The sequence below is a fragment of the Helicoverpa armigera genome, chromosome 24, assembly GCF_030705265.1.
Source record: "Helicoverpa armigera isolate CAAS_96S chromosome 24, ASM3070526v1, whole genome shotgun sequence".
NCBI lineage: Eukaryota > Metazoa > Arthropoda > Insecta > Lepidoptera > Noctuidae > Helicoverpa > Helicoverpa armigera.
The window spans coordinates 9,884,209-9,900,145 of record NC_087143.1 but is presented as its reverse complement, the minus strand read 5'-3'; the positions used below and the strand labels follow the sequence as shown (position 1 = coordinate 9,900,145).

The window sequence follows — 15,937 nt, the reverse complement described above, 5'->3', positions numbered from 1 at the left end:
AGCAGAGTGGGATGACTAGTTGGAAAACATTAAAATGTTATAGCGATCGTAATAATATTACGGAGGTAATAAACAGTACTTAGAAGGTTTGTCATACACTGCAATTTGTTACATGAGTAACGTTATGAGGATATTCATAGAATTTAAATAGGTATGAACGAATTAATTCACATCTTGTATCGATAGATATTGTAGGGAAGAGCTTTGAATCGAATCGATATTTTGATCGATCCTAATTTATTATTTTGGAAACTCTAAGTAATATACTGAATTAAATTAAAATGAAAGATCTACTTACCGATACAGAAACCACTAAACACAGCAAGACAACACTACATGTCAAACCACCGTTATCACTCCAGTTTCGGCCTAACTGTCGGCGAAACTACAGGCTTTCGGCGAACCGATGGACTTTCGCCGAATATGTCGGCTAATGACGAATGTAACGTTTGCCGGCAGCCGCTTGACAATCCGCAATGGAGCATTGAGGTCGCTTGGACATAACTCAATTACGGGTATTAACAATTTTCTACTAGGGATGGGAAGTGTCGAGGAGTGATTTGTCGATGATGACGATAGAAAAGCAAATGATGCGTTTAAAAATATTTGTATTTTGAGTAGAAGGTACGCAGTAAATGCTCGATAGTATTTTGTAAATACTTGTAGAAAAATGAAGGCCGACCCCAACATAGGTGGGAAAACAACAAGCTGGGAAATGCTCGGAAGATGATGAAAATTACTAGTCAAAAAATAATTGACGAGACTTAAATAAAATAATTTTATAACTTCTATCTACTACTGCTGTTTACCTATTTTCGGTTATTTCATGAAGCTATTTTCGTCAGTAAATAATAAAGTACCGTCTGCTCATACTTCAATTTCATAAATATAATAAACGACTGTAAAAAACAAAGAGCAATTGAGATATCGACAAAATCAGCAGACTGATTAATGATCCTTACATTTGAGCGAAAACACTGACAGACAGTTTGCTTAACAATATATGAAAAATTAACTCTTTCTTCTTTCAACGTTATTGGCCTTTGCAGTTACTTCAAAAGTTCAAAACAATGAAGACGAATTCATAAAAAGCTAAGACATCATTCATTTTAATGGTTAAACAACGTAAATCTTTTTGTTTTATGAGCTAGTATTTAAACGTATTTAAAGTAAACATTTTTACAACCAGTTTTTCTTGACCGACGGCTGACCACAGAACTAATTTTGAAAGTAATAAATTTGACAGGCAACTGACGTTTCGTTCCCGAGTGGTGCCGCCATTACATGTCTGGATATACTGGGAAAGTCTGAATGTTCACGTTGAAACTTCAATTTATCGACGTTTATTTATCTGCTCACCGGAATTTGAAACAATTTGTTTAATTGATTAACGATCGATGGAGTCATGGCCAATTTCCTTAAGCTATCAATTTAAGCTTTTTTTCATGTGGGGTTTTTGTGTTGTCTTTTAGTTTCCTTTGCGTTAGGAAGTTGGTTGTTTATTGAGAGCTGAATATTTTAGTTAAAATTTATCTTTTTAACTAAAGTATTACATTTTGATGATTTACATAACAATTTAATGAGGTGTAGAGAATATAAGCAAGTGATTCGAGATGCCAAAGACAAGCATCATTTTCATTGCCGCCAGGGTCTATTACCTTCAAATCTATCGATAATGACACACAAACTAGCCCCCTCATCCCATCACTAGTGTTTTCTTTAATCCTGCATAAGCTGTCGCGGGCCTGGATTTTATTTTCATTAATTTTCTACACAAGAGTTTTATTATAGGGCGCCATTTATTTGATAGTCTCCAAGGATAGTGCGGTCACGCGAATTTCTGTTACACATGAAGAAAAAAAGGTACGTTGTTACTTCTTTGATGCGTTCTACTTTCACTTGTTTATATTTATTTATTTTTTAATAATTGTTCTTCGTATTTTTTTTTGCGTTTTCAATGTATCATTATCGTATGGTGTAGCATTCATTTAATTCAGACTTTTACTACATTAATTTTTTTTTCATGATTGTATTTACAAGTGATAGCACTTACTTAAACTATTTGAAATCATTGGTTCAGCGGTTCCAGATGGGAAATTAAGTAGCGTTTACATAGATATAATGTGAAATCATGCTATTATATTTTTCTCTGTGAATAATACTGGATAATTGTATAAAATAGTGAAGTAGGAAATATCATATTGAAGTCAGTATGAGAATCCCATAAGACATGGTACAAAAAATAATATAATAAGGTTGGGTTTCACACGTGTCGATAATCGGCGATATAGTTTTGTTTCTATTTGTAACACATGTGTATTATTTACACGCAACTAAGCTAATTAGTGCCAAGGAGAGGCGTCATTAGTACCCATAAACCATGTTTAACTATAGGCGTTATTGACTTACTACATAATAATAATAATAGAGAAGTATTCCAGTGCTCGGTAAATTAATTATTATAGATATGTTAGATGGGCCGGAAAAAAGTAGTCGTAATTCATCATCTACCTAGCTTTTTGACTTCCAGGCTAATCGAATGAAGCTGTGTATCAGTATTTTACAAGGAGCGACTGCCTATCTGATCTCCTCAACCCACTTACCCGGCCAACCCAATACCTCCTAGTCTGACGACCCGTAACGACTGCCGAAAATGTTCACTGGCAACCTGGACCTACAGTTTAACGTGCCATCCGAAACACAGTCATTGCAGATCAAACTGTTAAAAAGCATTCATTTGCTATACGTTAAAAGGTTAAGCTCATTCAACTGAATTTAAACCTTCATCGCAACGAAAAAAATATAAACAACCAATTAATTTTCAGCAACCAACAATTTTCCATGTAAGATCATTTTCCATTAAAAAGAAACTAGGCCAATAAGTCTTCATTAACATATTGATGATAAAACATTATTATTGAATAGCTGTCCTTAGAGGATCACCTCATTACATTATTACGTTGTCCCGTGGGAGACGCGGCCACTCTGCGAAATTAGTTAAACACTCATATGTGAATTATTTCGTGGTTATATCTAGTTAAATGTCGGAAAGGGCAGTTTGTTTGGTGTTTTCAGTTTATTGGGTGCATAACCTTTTAGTAATTAGGTATGTAGGAGTCAGCAATTGTTCAAAATGCAGTTTAGTGTTAGTATTTTGAAGGGCAAAAGGAATAGTGTGTGACACAACTAGATGAGATAAACTACTGCTCTGTGAAAGAGTGTCAGAATATCTCCGGAAGTGATTATATGTTGTATATCTAAACGTAGGAAGCTCTGGACGAATTTGAAAAATTATTTCAGTATTACATAGCCCATTTATAGTGGATAGCTCTTTTTTAGGTTTGTACATAGTTCTCATGGGATGGCTGAAACTGGCTAAGTGAGATAGAGAAAAGTAAACCATAATAATTCAAAGATAATTTTAAAAAAAATGCTATAATGGCATCTTAACATTTCCATAAATAATATACTGTCGACCTGAATGCGTGTGGAAATCTATGAAACTATAAATTCCCAACCACTCCTAACTTCATGTGATCATCACGTGAAATCAACAATGACTTTGACAACTTGAACTTGACGATATTAGAGTTAGCATCACGTTTATAAGATCAACCTTCTCAACTTCATAAAATCCAAAACCTTCACTAATCTCTTATACATACAGTTCAAATTCCACTGGCAAAAGTATTTAGTGATGAGGACGTAAGCAGTTGAGCAAATATGGATTCTGTTAGTGAAGACATACGGTTTGCTTTAGGTGAGCTGGTGAATGTTTAGGTCTAAACAGATAGACGTAAGCCCGTCCTTTCAGTAAGGCTTCATCGCATTAGGCACGAGTAGGCAGGAAATCTTTTGTGGTCGTGTGTTTGTGTTTAATCATTACTGCTAATTGTTTTACAGATAACATTGGCTAATATCATAGTATCGCTTGGTAACTAAATCAAGAATCATGACGTACCTACTATAGATGAAATCCAAAATAATATCGTCAATGTAGAAAGTATTGATGGAAAAGTTAATAGAAAACTAAGTGCCTAGGTAATAAAACGCTGAAGAATACGTTGTCAAAATCGGATTAGCAGTTTATGAGCTTCCAGCAGATAATGACGGCTAAACTCATTAGTTGTTACCCTTCTCTGCACGTGATGTCCAGGTGACTGAACAAGAATTTACAATAAGCAACTTAGTATGATAAATTAAGCCTTGAGTGAACATAATTCTAAATAGTAAACAAATGAAGAAAATGGTGGAAACGAGACAGCAACAACCATTTTAAAAGGGACTGCAAATAATGATTATGAAATAAATACAATTGTTGACTTTGATTGCAGCAATATTATCATGTTTTATAATACATCCTAAATCAATTGCAGATGAATTCACGGATACATAATTCTTCTAGAAAAGGAATATGTAACAATAACTGTAGAACTATTAAAATAACCTAAACACAAAGGTATAAATAAATACGAGTAAATGCGACTCACCTAGGCCTCCTCGACGAACTAGGGAACTTGAGGATCCCAGCAGACTTCCTCCGATCCTTGACCATGGGCACCATCAACAGATCCTCTTCATCTGTCTCGGAGCAGCTGTCTAGGTTCACCAGCGCCGGAGCCGAACCCCGGCGGTTAGAGTTCTTAGGCACTTCTAACATCTCCCGTATCACTTCACAATATTTACACGCATTCGCTTCGGCCATGTACGCTTTAGTTATCGCGTAAGCATAGTTCTCTAAAAAGCACTTGTGACAACCAGGCACATAGTTCGTTTCTAAATCTGTTGATTCTTCACTTGGTTCTTGAGTTAGGTTGTTCTTCTTCTCCATAACCACTAGACTTGTTTCTTTGTTCCTCTTGTGTTCGTCTCTGTATTTGTGTTCGGTTTTGTGTTTGTGCTCTCCTTTGTGCTTGTGTTCGTCTGTGTGCTTCTTTTCCTTGTGTTTATATTCTTTGTGCTTCTTCTCCTCTTCTTCTAGCTTCTTCTGTCGTATCTCTTTTAAGCATTCAGCTTGATCGTTGTAATACTCGACGCATTGTATTCTTTCCTGTTTGGACGGTTTCGTTGGACTTTTATCTTTCTTCTTCTTTTTATGAATGTTTACGTTAAGAGGTTCTATCCTCAATGATTTCATCTGTTTTATTATATGTTCGTGGACGTACGGGTACGAGACGTCGTCGTAACTCGTCGTATTGGCAGTGTTCTGTTCCTTCACTATTTTGGCACTTACATCGTTGTCTTTGTTTTTAAATGCTATTTTTTCATCGTGTTTACTAAATTCTTTGATGTCAGTATCCCCGTTCATTTTACGAGCTTGTTTTACTGTGCACTTTTGTGATGACGAGTCTTCGTCCAGACATGTTTCGTAACCGTCAATTTCGTGATCTATATACAATAGGGAACTATTCTCTTCCTGGACGGATATTCTAGTGGTTGCGTCGAAGAAACTAACCGTATCTTCGTTTGGAGAGTTAAGACACTCTTTCCAACTTTCATCACTTTTAACTTTAACTAATTCTTTATCTATTTTCACATCGCTTTCTTTCCAATACTTGTCAAAACTTATTCTTTCTAAGCCAGTTGGAGTGACTGCGAAAACCATTTCGTCTGACGTTGAAATATCTTTACTCTGCTGTTTAGATAAACATCGTTCGCCATCTTCTTTCCTATCGGCTGATTTACTCCTAGTATCGGGAAGTTCTCGAGGAGCAACTAACACATCATCTTCAGTTATTGTCATATCATCATCATGTTCATCTAAAGACTCCTCAGATTTCGAATACTTCATCTCAGTTACTCCATTGATTTTGATTTCGGACTTTGAATTTGTAATTACATCACTTTTGATTTTCTTACAATCTTCAAGACTGAGATCTCCTAGAGCTGATAGTTCATCGTCCTTTATAGACGCTTCTTCTGGTTCGAGACATATTTGTACTACTTCGAGTCCTTCTCCGTACTCTTGGAGACATTCGTGGAAGGAATCCATGCCGGTGTGATCATCCGACGCGAGGGAGTTAATACATTCCTGTGGAACAAGTAGGAGTTATTGATAGCTGACAATAAAACGACGAAGTGTAAACTACTTAAGATTTTATGTGTGTTTGGAGTGGATGGCTTACGATCAGTAATCTGGAACGGGAGTGAACAGATGGTGGTCTTTATTGTTTATTTTTTCATTAGCTACCTATTCAGTTGGGAATGCTCATTAACCCGCCAGCACCCGCGCCTTTAGAAATCACACGGGCTCTCGCGCGTAGAGCATTTTGCTCACGTTTATGAATGTTATTAAATGCAGGTTTTACCAGGTGATATTATTATTTCTTTATTTTATTAAATAAAATACACTTTATTTAATCTAAAAAACATATATTTAGAACTTTTTTAATATTATTATTTTTTATTTTAATTAACAATCATACTTAGTAATTTGCACGCCTTCTAAGACAGTCTCGCGGAAAAAATTAAACAAATAAAAAACTTTTCAAACAATAGCTTACATGTATAAGAATAATTAATCTCCATCATATATGCGACCTTTACATACATCACATAATGTATGACTATGTTCGTTACATAAGAATTTTTGGCAGTAAATGCAGCACTTTTTGGTCTTGCGATTTTTGCGCCTTCGGCAAACAGCGCAGATACCATTTGGTTTTTCTTGTCCTGGTATCTCGAAATCTGGTACAAAATGTTTTAATCACTTGCTGTAGAGGATATGCAATGTTCTAGAAGGTGTTTCTTCTTTGGATATGTGGCTGTATTAGTTGAAGAGCTAGTTTTTTCAAGTAATCTCTGCGCGTTATGATTATATTCCTGTTTTCCTGGTAAATGATTTGACTGTTGATTCCGGCTATGTTAGTTTGTTAGGAACGTGAAAAATAATCTCAGCGGCCACCTACATGCCACTCTTGCAACAGAATATTCTTCTTTGTGAGTAATATTGTGAGCTCTTGTCCTTACATTAGAACGAAACGGATGGTCCCATCTTTGCCTTCGTAACACAGCTGATTCCCCAATGAAATTGAAGAAACCTCACCTTCTACTCCTGATGAAGATTGTTGAGTGTCCGTATAACGATCACTGTGTTCACTGGCTCGATTGCTTTCAATATCATCGGCCCTAAAAGACGGATCCTCAATGTCTTCCTCCAAGTCTTCTTCCATGAACCACGCCAAAATTCTTTCATCTCTTCTATCCATCTATAATAAAAATACATGATAGTATTTTATGACAGTAATTTAAAACCATAATATTACATAAAAGTAGCAGTAAAACCAATAATATGATGAAAACAAAAAATAAGTCACGAGGAGAAAAGTACTTACGTCGACACCCGCGCGATGAGCAAAACGCCGCTTGATGGTAAACGGTGCAACAAAACTCCTCGTCCGAGGGACTAGAGCACCCTGGCGAAAAGTGAACTGTATCTAGGGGCGAGGGAGGGGTTAAAACTCAGCTACCGAAAGAACTATGTCTGTACGCATCATTTTCACTAAATGGCTCGTGATTAAAATTTACTGTGAGCAAAATGCTCATAGCGCGAGTGCTCGCGGGTTAAATTAACAATGGAAAAGCTAATTTAGGAATACCAGATTTTTATAATTTAACTACTTTAATAATTACATTTATCGATGAATTGACAACAGTGTAATTGTATTTCTGAAATTTTTTAAAAATATACCTTAAACAGCAGTAAAATGGAAAATTATTGTAATTTTTCTTAATAAAAATGAGTTGCCTCAATTTGCTGTCCACACGATTGAAAATATGAAATTACGTAATCGTGAACGTGGGTATAGTTGTAAATTAGGCCGACTGAAAATACTTGATTGTGAAAGCATTTTAAGGCTGCTTTTAGTAATTTTGAAAACTGCTACAGAAAATATCTCAGATGTCATAATTATAAATAGGTAAATCGTATTTTGAAACTCATAAACTATACCTACTCAGTTGATTACCAATATTCCGTTTACAACTAAACAACGCAAAATACTAAGAAATACCATAAAATACGTGGGTACACTTGGAATAGAAATAAAACCCATACAAATGATGTGCAACGTATATTTAGCGACACAACGAAGCGTAGCAACAAGGACGTAAGCGACGGACAGGCGTATCTACCGACATTTATAGTAACTTAGAAACATTTGTTTAAAAGCCTAGGATAGGTGGCATTACGAATATGGTGAAGAGCTATTACACACTGTTGCAATTTGAAACTACAAGATTTCAATAATCTTGAAGAGTACCTACACCGTACAGTGCAGTTAGGACTGCGGGATTGTTCGAAAGAGTTACCGCGGCCCTGGGCTTAAGAAGGAACATGGTGGGTTTTAGTCGGTAAGACTCTGACACTCCTTCACGTTGCACCCATCGCGAGAGGGGTCATTTGATGATATATTATAAAAAGGATAGTGCCTTAGTAGCAATAACTCTTCATTACAATATTTTCCTTTCAACTAAAAATATTTTCACATTATGGAAGTTGCAGACAGTAACACTAAATAGGACATTTTGATAAATACCCGCATAATATGGAATGTCCGAATTTACAACACAAGTACTAACAGTCTTTATATTTTTTTAGGTAATTTTATCAATCAATAAATATATTTTTTGTAAATTATATTATTTTATTAAAATATCAGTATATTTACATAAAACAATTGCGTTGCTTATCCTATGATATGTTATGAATTACCTGTAGACGACATTATATAATTTCAAGCGAAGCTTTAAATATTTAATTCCTTTTCAAATTGACTGTAGTTTTTATAATTGTTTCAGTAGATGTACAATAACTGCAAATTAGGTACCTTCATAAATAATTTTGATTCACTTAAGACTTTTTCATTTTTAAAATAATAAAAAAGAGTATATTCAATTATTCTCTTAAAACTTAAGGAACTAAAGATTGTCTGATTTTAGTAGATTTTTGTAACGATTTACGAGAATTTGACTAGAAACTATCACATATCAGAAATTGACGGCTAACACATATTAAATCTATATACTTTATACTATATTTCGCATCTACACAACCATGATATAAATAGACATCGATATCTAAGATCACAATTATTTTATTATAACATTAAGCTTGTAACACTAAGTTTTGACTGAAATAAATATGTACTTGCATTTGAGCATTTGTGTTTGAGAATTCAATTATAATTATCAGGAATTCAAATAGCTATTGACTAGACATGTAGAATTTTCACTATCTTTGTTATATTAATGCATAGAGATATTCTTTTATTTTCTTTGTAAACCTATGTGACCACAGAAAGAAACATTTTTATCCTAGAATTAATTCTTTCGCAGCATTGCCTTTATTTTATAATTACTAGCTAATTTCGTATCAAGCGAGATTTGAAGAGAAAAGGTGAAGATTTAACACTAACATTTCAAAAACCCAATAGGTATAAAGGTGCTTACTTTTAGCTTAAATAACAGGACAATTTAGTATACGATAGATTTAAAGTAAAATAAAGCGACATTGACCAACTTTCAAGCTCATAAGTATTCAAAATGTGGACGTTTTAATAAGACCAATTTCATTTACAAAATTACAAAAAGTCTTGTTTTTGCTTTCACGCTTTTGGTGGACGTCTTATTTTATTTCGCGAAGCTATTCCTAAATTATTTTTTATAACAATCAAATTCCATTTCTGTGAAGTAATAAATGTGATTCCCATCGTATCAATGAATTGATACTTTCCAAAAAAGAGCTTCATTGCTAACAATCAGTTCTTAACCACCGCTATGGTTTTAACAAATCGAAGGAAGACATACTATCAACGTAAATCTTACAACTACATATATTGGGGCAATCAGCAGAGATAGTCTTAAAAATTTCAGTGTAAAACAATAGCAAATCAACTTTAGAACATTTTTTTGTAATTTTCTTCGGGTAACCACCCAATTTTGTTCACAACAGCAAATATCCTATATTTAACACAAACCACCTTATTATAAAACGTGGTTTTAAAAAGTGCCTGGATTATTACTGGGTTTACAGCTTTAACTTTATTTGAGACCAGTTTTAAACCCAGTACTAAAGCCGATACTTTCTTACGACCACGTTTTGTAATATGTATGTAAGATTTTATTTATTTAAATATCAAGTTCATCACAGTTGAATTCTCCGTCATCGGGACAGTTCCCTGTATGTGGGACGTCGACACTAACGCTGTACCGCAGCCGGTCTCGCTGTCATTTCATCGTGATCTCCGCTTTTATCTTGGGAGGGACCCTGAAAGGCTGCGGGTCCATCATGTCCTGGGAACATTGGAGTTGGAGTTCCATAATGTCTCGATGTAACGACATTATCAGGCGCAGGATTTTTGTGAAGTACTCCAATTTCTGAAAAGGTGGAAATAATTATAAGAATCGGCTGATCAATAACGTCATACTACAAAATCAAATTATCATCATATACATTCTATAATATATTTTACGAATCTTCAGCTGTATTTACTAGCAATAAAGCATGCAAATAATATTGTACACTAAAGGGAAATATTCAACAAGAAAACTTTTCGAAAGAAACCAAAATTCCTGAACTGCTAGAACGATCCTTAGAGCGGTAATATGATTCCCTTTATTGTACAAGAAGAATTTGGAAGTAAGAATAGAATTGTAATAAAAATGCATGCTACGTTAATTAAGGTAATTAATACTGCTCTAAGCATAGACAAGCTTTAGTAAGAGAAACCGTAACTTACTTTTATTTTCCCCTCAGTGTACAATATCGCGACACTTCTCGAAATATATTTCTAGGTTTTTTATTTAATAAAAAAAATTATATTAATAAAAGAAACCGTAAATACTTTTTGATTATGTTGTGTTAATTCCAAAATATAAAACCTCGTTTATTCACACCTTGTGAATGATACTTATTCAGTGACAAAATGTTTACATTTTGATAAACAGTCTTTACATTTGCCAACCAGACATTATTTCATGCAAAATACGAATACTAAGTCATTCACAAGGTTTATTAACACTATTCAAAAAGACACCCTTTTAATGTCGTCCTGTACACAATATTCCATACCAAGCCATTTATAAACTGCAGTAACTTCTTTTTATACATAGACAATTACTGAATTGGTAAATTCTCTTATTTAACGGCAACATTATTGCAAAAAAATACTATATAGCAAGTATATTGTGTACAAGATATTTTGATTTTTTTTTTTAGTTTTTAACCTAGTTTTAGTTGATTTAATAATGAAAATTTATATATAATAACATTTACCTGACTGCTTTGTATGCTATGACCGTTGGCCTTCTCTCCACCGACCACAGTACTGCACGGTAAAGGTTTAGCTATACCGATCGTCACTATTCCTGTAACAACACACAATTGTAGGTTAATATGTAAAAGTATGAGGAAAAACTTGGGTTTTTGGTAAATAATATAAATATCCGTTTTTGAGATGGAGTGATTGATATTTAGTATGAACAACCTAGTTACTGTATAACGTGTCTTTCTATATAAGTTTAATAACTTGATTTCTGGGAAAATCTCTACTTTATGCGGTTACTGCGGATTCCAAGCTATCTATATCTAGATTTAGATAGAGAATTTTAAAATGAACCCACCGTTAACGCAATTTAAGTAAAGATTAGTGGGGCTACCGGACTCAAGAGCCTTATAAAGTTAGCTTAATGGTACACTAACTTAAACCCGGCAAAAATTTAGAGAGAACGACGTCTTTTAAAATTCACTAACACTTTATTTTTTTACGAAAACAAACGTAATACAGTACCGACTTCACCAAAGCAGTTACATATTTGAACTACCTACAGATTTATCTATGACATTTGTTTGTATACAACTTACTGCTATCATTATAGTATTTAACTATGAGAGGTATAACATTTGATAACGCACTGAGAAGGTAAATATTAGTTCCCTGGCTGTTACGTTGTTCTTAAATATTTTACAGATTTGTAGTCAACTATTGAATTCATGCACTCTATGTAGTAATGTGAAGAGTTTCCATAAATTGCAGACAAAATTATCTGTAGTTTCTAATTGGTAACATTTATCCATAAGTGTGAATTTCCCCTCCCGGGACTCTTCAAACTTTTAAGTTAAGAGCTCCTTCTTCAAAATTATCTGCTGTTTATTTTATCTATGTGTGCCAAATAGTTCCCACCGAATCTCGGATAGGAGCTAGTTCATGGAGAATAAAATGACTAGCGGAGGTGCAATAACGTAGAATCGTCTAAGAAAATAGAGTGCCAAAATTTTTGTACTAAAAAGTCTTTGACAGATGTCTCAAAGAATCCGAAAGCCTTGTTCAGTCGTAACTAATCGTTTTGTTCATGCCCATCGACCTATCTACATTATGGCATTCCTACTCATCTTTCCTTACCCCCTACTTCAAAGAGCTACTTCAAATGGCATACCTCTAGGCGCCCCCTTGATGGCGGCCACAGCGTGTGCGAGCGGGCTCCTGGCGACGTGCGTGCCGTTGACGCTGACGAGGCGGTCGCCCGGCGCGAGCCGCCCGTCGCGCGCCGCCGCGCCGCCTGACACCACCGACCGGACTACTATCACTGAGCTGCCGGGCTCTGATGGGTCCTGGGGGAAGAAGGAAGTAGAGGTCACTTGAAAGGTTCACCGAAACGCTCGATATTTCCTAGTGCATACATACATGCAGTTTAGACTCAAGCCCACCAACATAAACGTCAGTTTTATTGAAACAACTGTTTACTATGACGTTTTATCTTGTGTTTTTCAAAGAATGCAGTTGTTTGAAACTTCTCTTTAACAAGTCAAAGAACTGACAACAACTACTCCAAATGATATCGTCATTGTACGCACACCAAAATTAGATAGACAAAAAATGCTTTACGACGACATTTTTTGGAAAAAACGAACTGTTTGTTCTTCCTAAAATTAACATTAATTTTAAAAAATACAAAAAATCATAACATAAATACATTTAAGAAACCAATCTTTTCGTGAAAATTAATATAAATTATGTACCGGAATTTAACATATAATCCCTTATCTATCTATATACAGTGGGTTGCCAAATTATTAGGGACACTTACGTTTTTTGTCGATTTCTCACGTTGGATGCACTTGACTGCAGTTTTAAGTGGTGTAGGTGTTACAGAAATGTTTTATTTATGTTTGCCTGTTCTTTACTCTTTATATTATAAGTGGTTTTTGAGATTTCGATGGTTGGATTATTTTCTACATTTTTTTAAATTAAGTGAGTGCTACAGTTTGCTGGAGACGTGTGATAGTGAAAGACGAATTTAAAATTTTAGACAAACAATATTTCAGTATTAGTGCCTGAAAATTATTTTAAATGTAAGTATTACTATTTAATATTCATGAAATTTCATTTTACGTGCACGTATTGCAATATTTTTATTTTTTTCATATTTTTTTTGCCTTTCAGCATGGGTAGAGGTTGTGATTTGACTCCAAAAAAGAAAAGCGAAATTAAAACGCTTCTGCAACACACCAAGCACTCTCAAAGACAGATAGCAGATATCGCTGGAGTTTCTAAGTCAGCAGTCAACAAAATAAAAATTTCTTTGGACCTGGATCAGCCAATAACACCTCAAAGAAAAGGTCATTGCGGACGAAAGCGCATCACAACTCCTCGTACTGACCGGAAAATACGCGATATCTGTTTAGATAACAGGAAAAAAAGTGCTGGATTATTAACCCAGATGGTTCAGGAGTCTGGAATAATGATATCCAAGAGAACTGTGCAGCGTAGGTTAGCAGAGGAAGGCCTGACAGGACATCGTCCCGCTAAGAAACCCAGGCTGACAGAGGCCATGAAAAAGAAGCGTCTAGCCTGGGCTCGTGAGCACCGGCATAAGACAATCGAGGACTGGAGTAAGGTCAGATAGGGTCCATATTTATTGTTGACTAAATTAAGAACGCATAAATAAAAAATATAAACAACTTAATTTTTTTTTCAGGTGTGTTTCTCAGATGAGTCATCCTTTGAGATTTTAGCCGACAAGAGCAGCTTTGTGCGACGACGCCCAGGTGAAAAATACCACCCTGACTGCATTGTTGAGAGGGTAAAACACCCAGTTAAGGTAATGGTGTGGTCTGTCATAAGTGCCAAAGGGGTTGGGCGCCTCTACATCGTCCAGGGAACCATGAAACAAGACCAGTACAAGCAAGTTTTACAAACTCGCCTGTTGCCCACACTTGAAGAATGGTTTCCAGACGGTGAAGAATTCATGTTTATGCACGATTCAGCACCATGCCATAAAGCCAGGAGCATAACCAAGTTCCTGGCAGACCACAACATCCCAGTACTGCCTTGGCCTGGAAATTCACCTGACATGAACCCCATAGAAAATCTATGGGAGATCACCAAGGCTGAAATAGCCAAGGAGAACATAACCACCAAGGTTAGACTGATCGAAAAGCTTATTAATGTGTGGCACCATAACCCAAAAATAAAAGAAAGTGCAAAAAACTGCATAGAAAGTATGCCCAGGCGTATAGCAGCAGTCATTGAGGCGAAAGGCAACGTCACAAAATATTGACAAATTTTTCTGCATGTACATTTATTTATTTATAAATTTTTATTTTTGTTATTTTATTCTTAAATATTTTTTATATCATTCTTAAATAGTTGTTTTATTATATTAAAGCTTTTACTATGTCAAAAAGTGTGTTTTTATAATTAATTTAAACCAAATACTTTACCAATACCGTGTTTTTGTAACTGTCCCTAATAATTTGGCAACCCACTGTATATAAAAATGAAACCCGTTTTCCGTTGTCACGACATAACATGAAAACGGCTTCACCGTTTTGGCTGAAAATCAGAGGGGAGGTAACTTAGACCCGGGAGAAGGTTTTTTGACACCATCCGGCTACGGGACGCAGGTGAAACCGCGGGCGAAAGCTAGTATATAATATAAATAAATAAATTAATATGAATTTATGCATGTTCTTTAACAAAAAGCTGCTCACCAAATAATCCAGTATCGAGAATCCTAGTCCCCGATCTTCCTTCAGCAGCTGAATATACTCGACGTGATCGCTCCACATCGCGAGCCCGCTCAGGGGCTCCAGGGATCGCGAACGAACGCGCTCTAGATCCTCACTGCAGAATTCTGAAAAGAGTTGGAAATTATTAGTGTAAATGGAAAAGAATATCTAGTAAATAGTTATTTAGATCCTTCAATTGCTTCGTGCTTCAATTCTAAAAGAAAACCAGCGAATTTCGCAACACACAAATTAATTTAGTAAAAAGTACAATGTAGTCATTTCTCACAGATTACTAAACATAGAAGCAAAAAATTTACAAAACCGCCTAAAGGCTGGCGGAAAATGACATTTTCAATACTAAAAACAAATTCGCATCACGTAGAACATTAACGTAACAGAGCTTTTTTTTTTATTTGTGTCAACATGTATAAAACTAAGTTTTTTAAAAAAAGTCTAATTTATGGCAACTTTTTTTTATTTTTAAATAGTGTATACATTGAAATTAACGAAAATTAAGGTGGAACGCCAAAAATATAGCTAGAATAATAAATATCCGAATACATAATGGAAAAAGCTATGTGATCACTTCCAGAATGTGACTCTATTGAGTATGATATTAACAAAAAAATACACAAAATATTATTAATATTTTTATTACTAATTAAAGAAAACAATCTTGTCAAAAGGAAAAAACACAAAACACGACAATTCTTTGAACGTTTTATAACAAAAATCAAACTTCAATTTCAATTATGTGACTTTTGATGCACATCGGATATTAATTTTTAAAATATTAAGCTATAATAAAAATATATTTCTGCAGTGATCCCTAGTTATGAATCAAAATTAAATTCTTGTCCATCGAGCGAAAACAGAACAAAACAGTATTTTATAAAGAATTTTAAATATTTTTTTGTTTAAAATAGA

At 34.8% G+C, this 15,937-nt stretch overlaps 1 protein-coding gene across 1 annotated transcript in view; it reads right to left on the bottom strand.

Moving 5' to 3' along the window:
* Positions 1-15,937, bottom strand: part of LOC135118620 (uncharacterized) — a 160,110-nt gene that overhangs the window by 95,184 nt on the left and 48,989 nt on the right. The window contains exons 15-18 of the mRNA XM_064041088.1: positions 14,993-15,135; positions 12,436-12,610; positions 11,276-11,367; positions 4,491-6,031 (exon numbers count right to left, since the gene is read on the bottom strand). Coding sequence (XP_063897158.1) covers positions 4,491-6,031; positions 11,276-11,367; positions 12,436-12,610; positions 14,993-15,135 — 1,951 coding nt within the window. The remainder of the gene's footprint in view (positions 1-4,490; positions 6,032-11,275; positions 11,368-12,435; positions 12,611-14,992; positions 15,136-15,937) is intronic.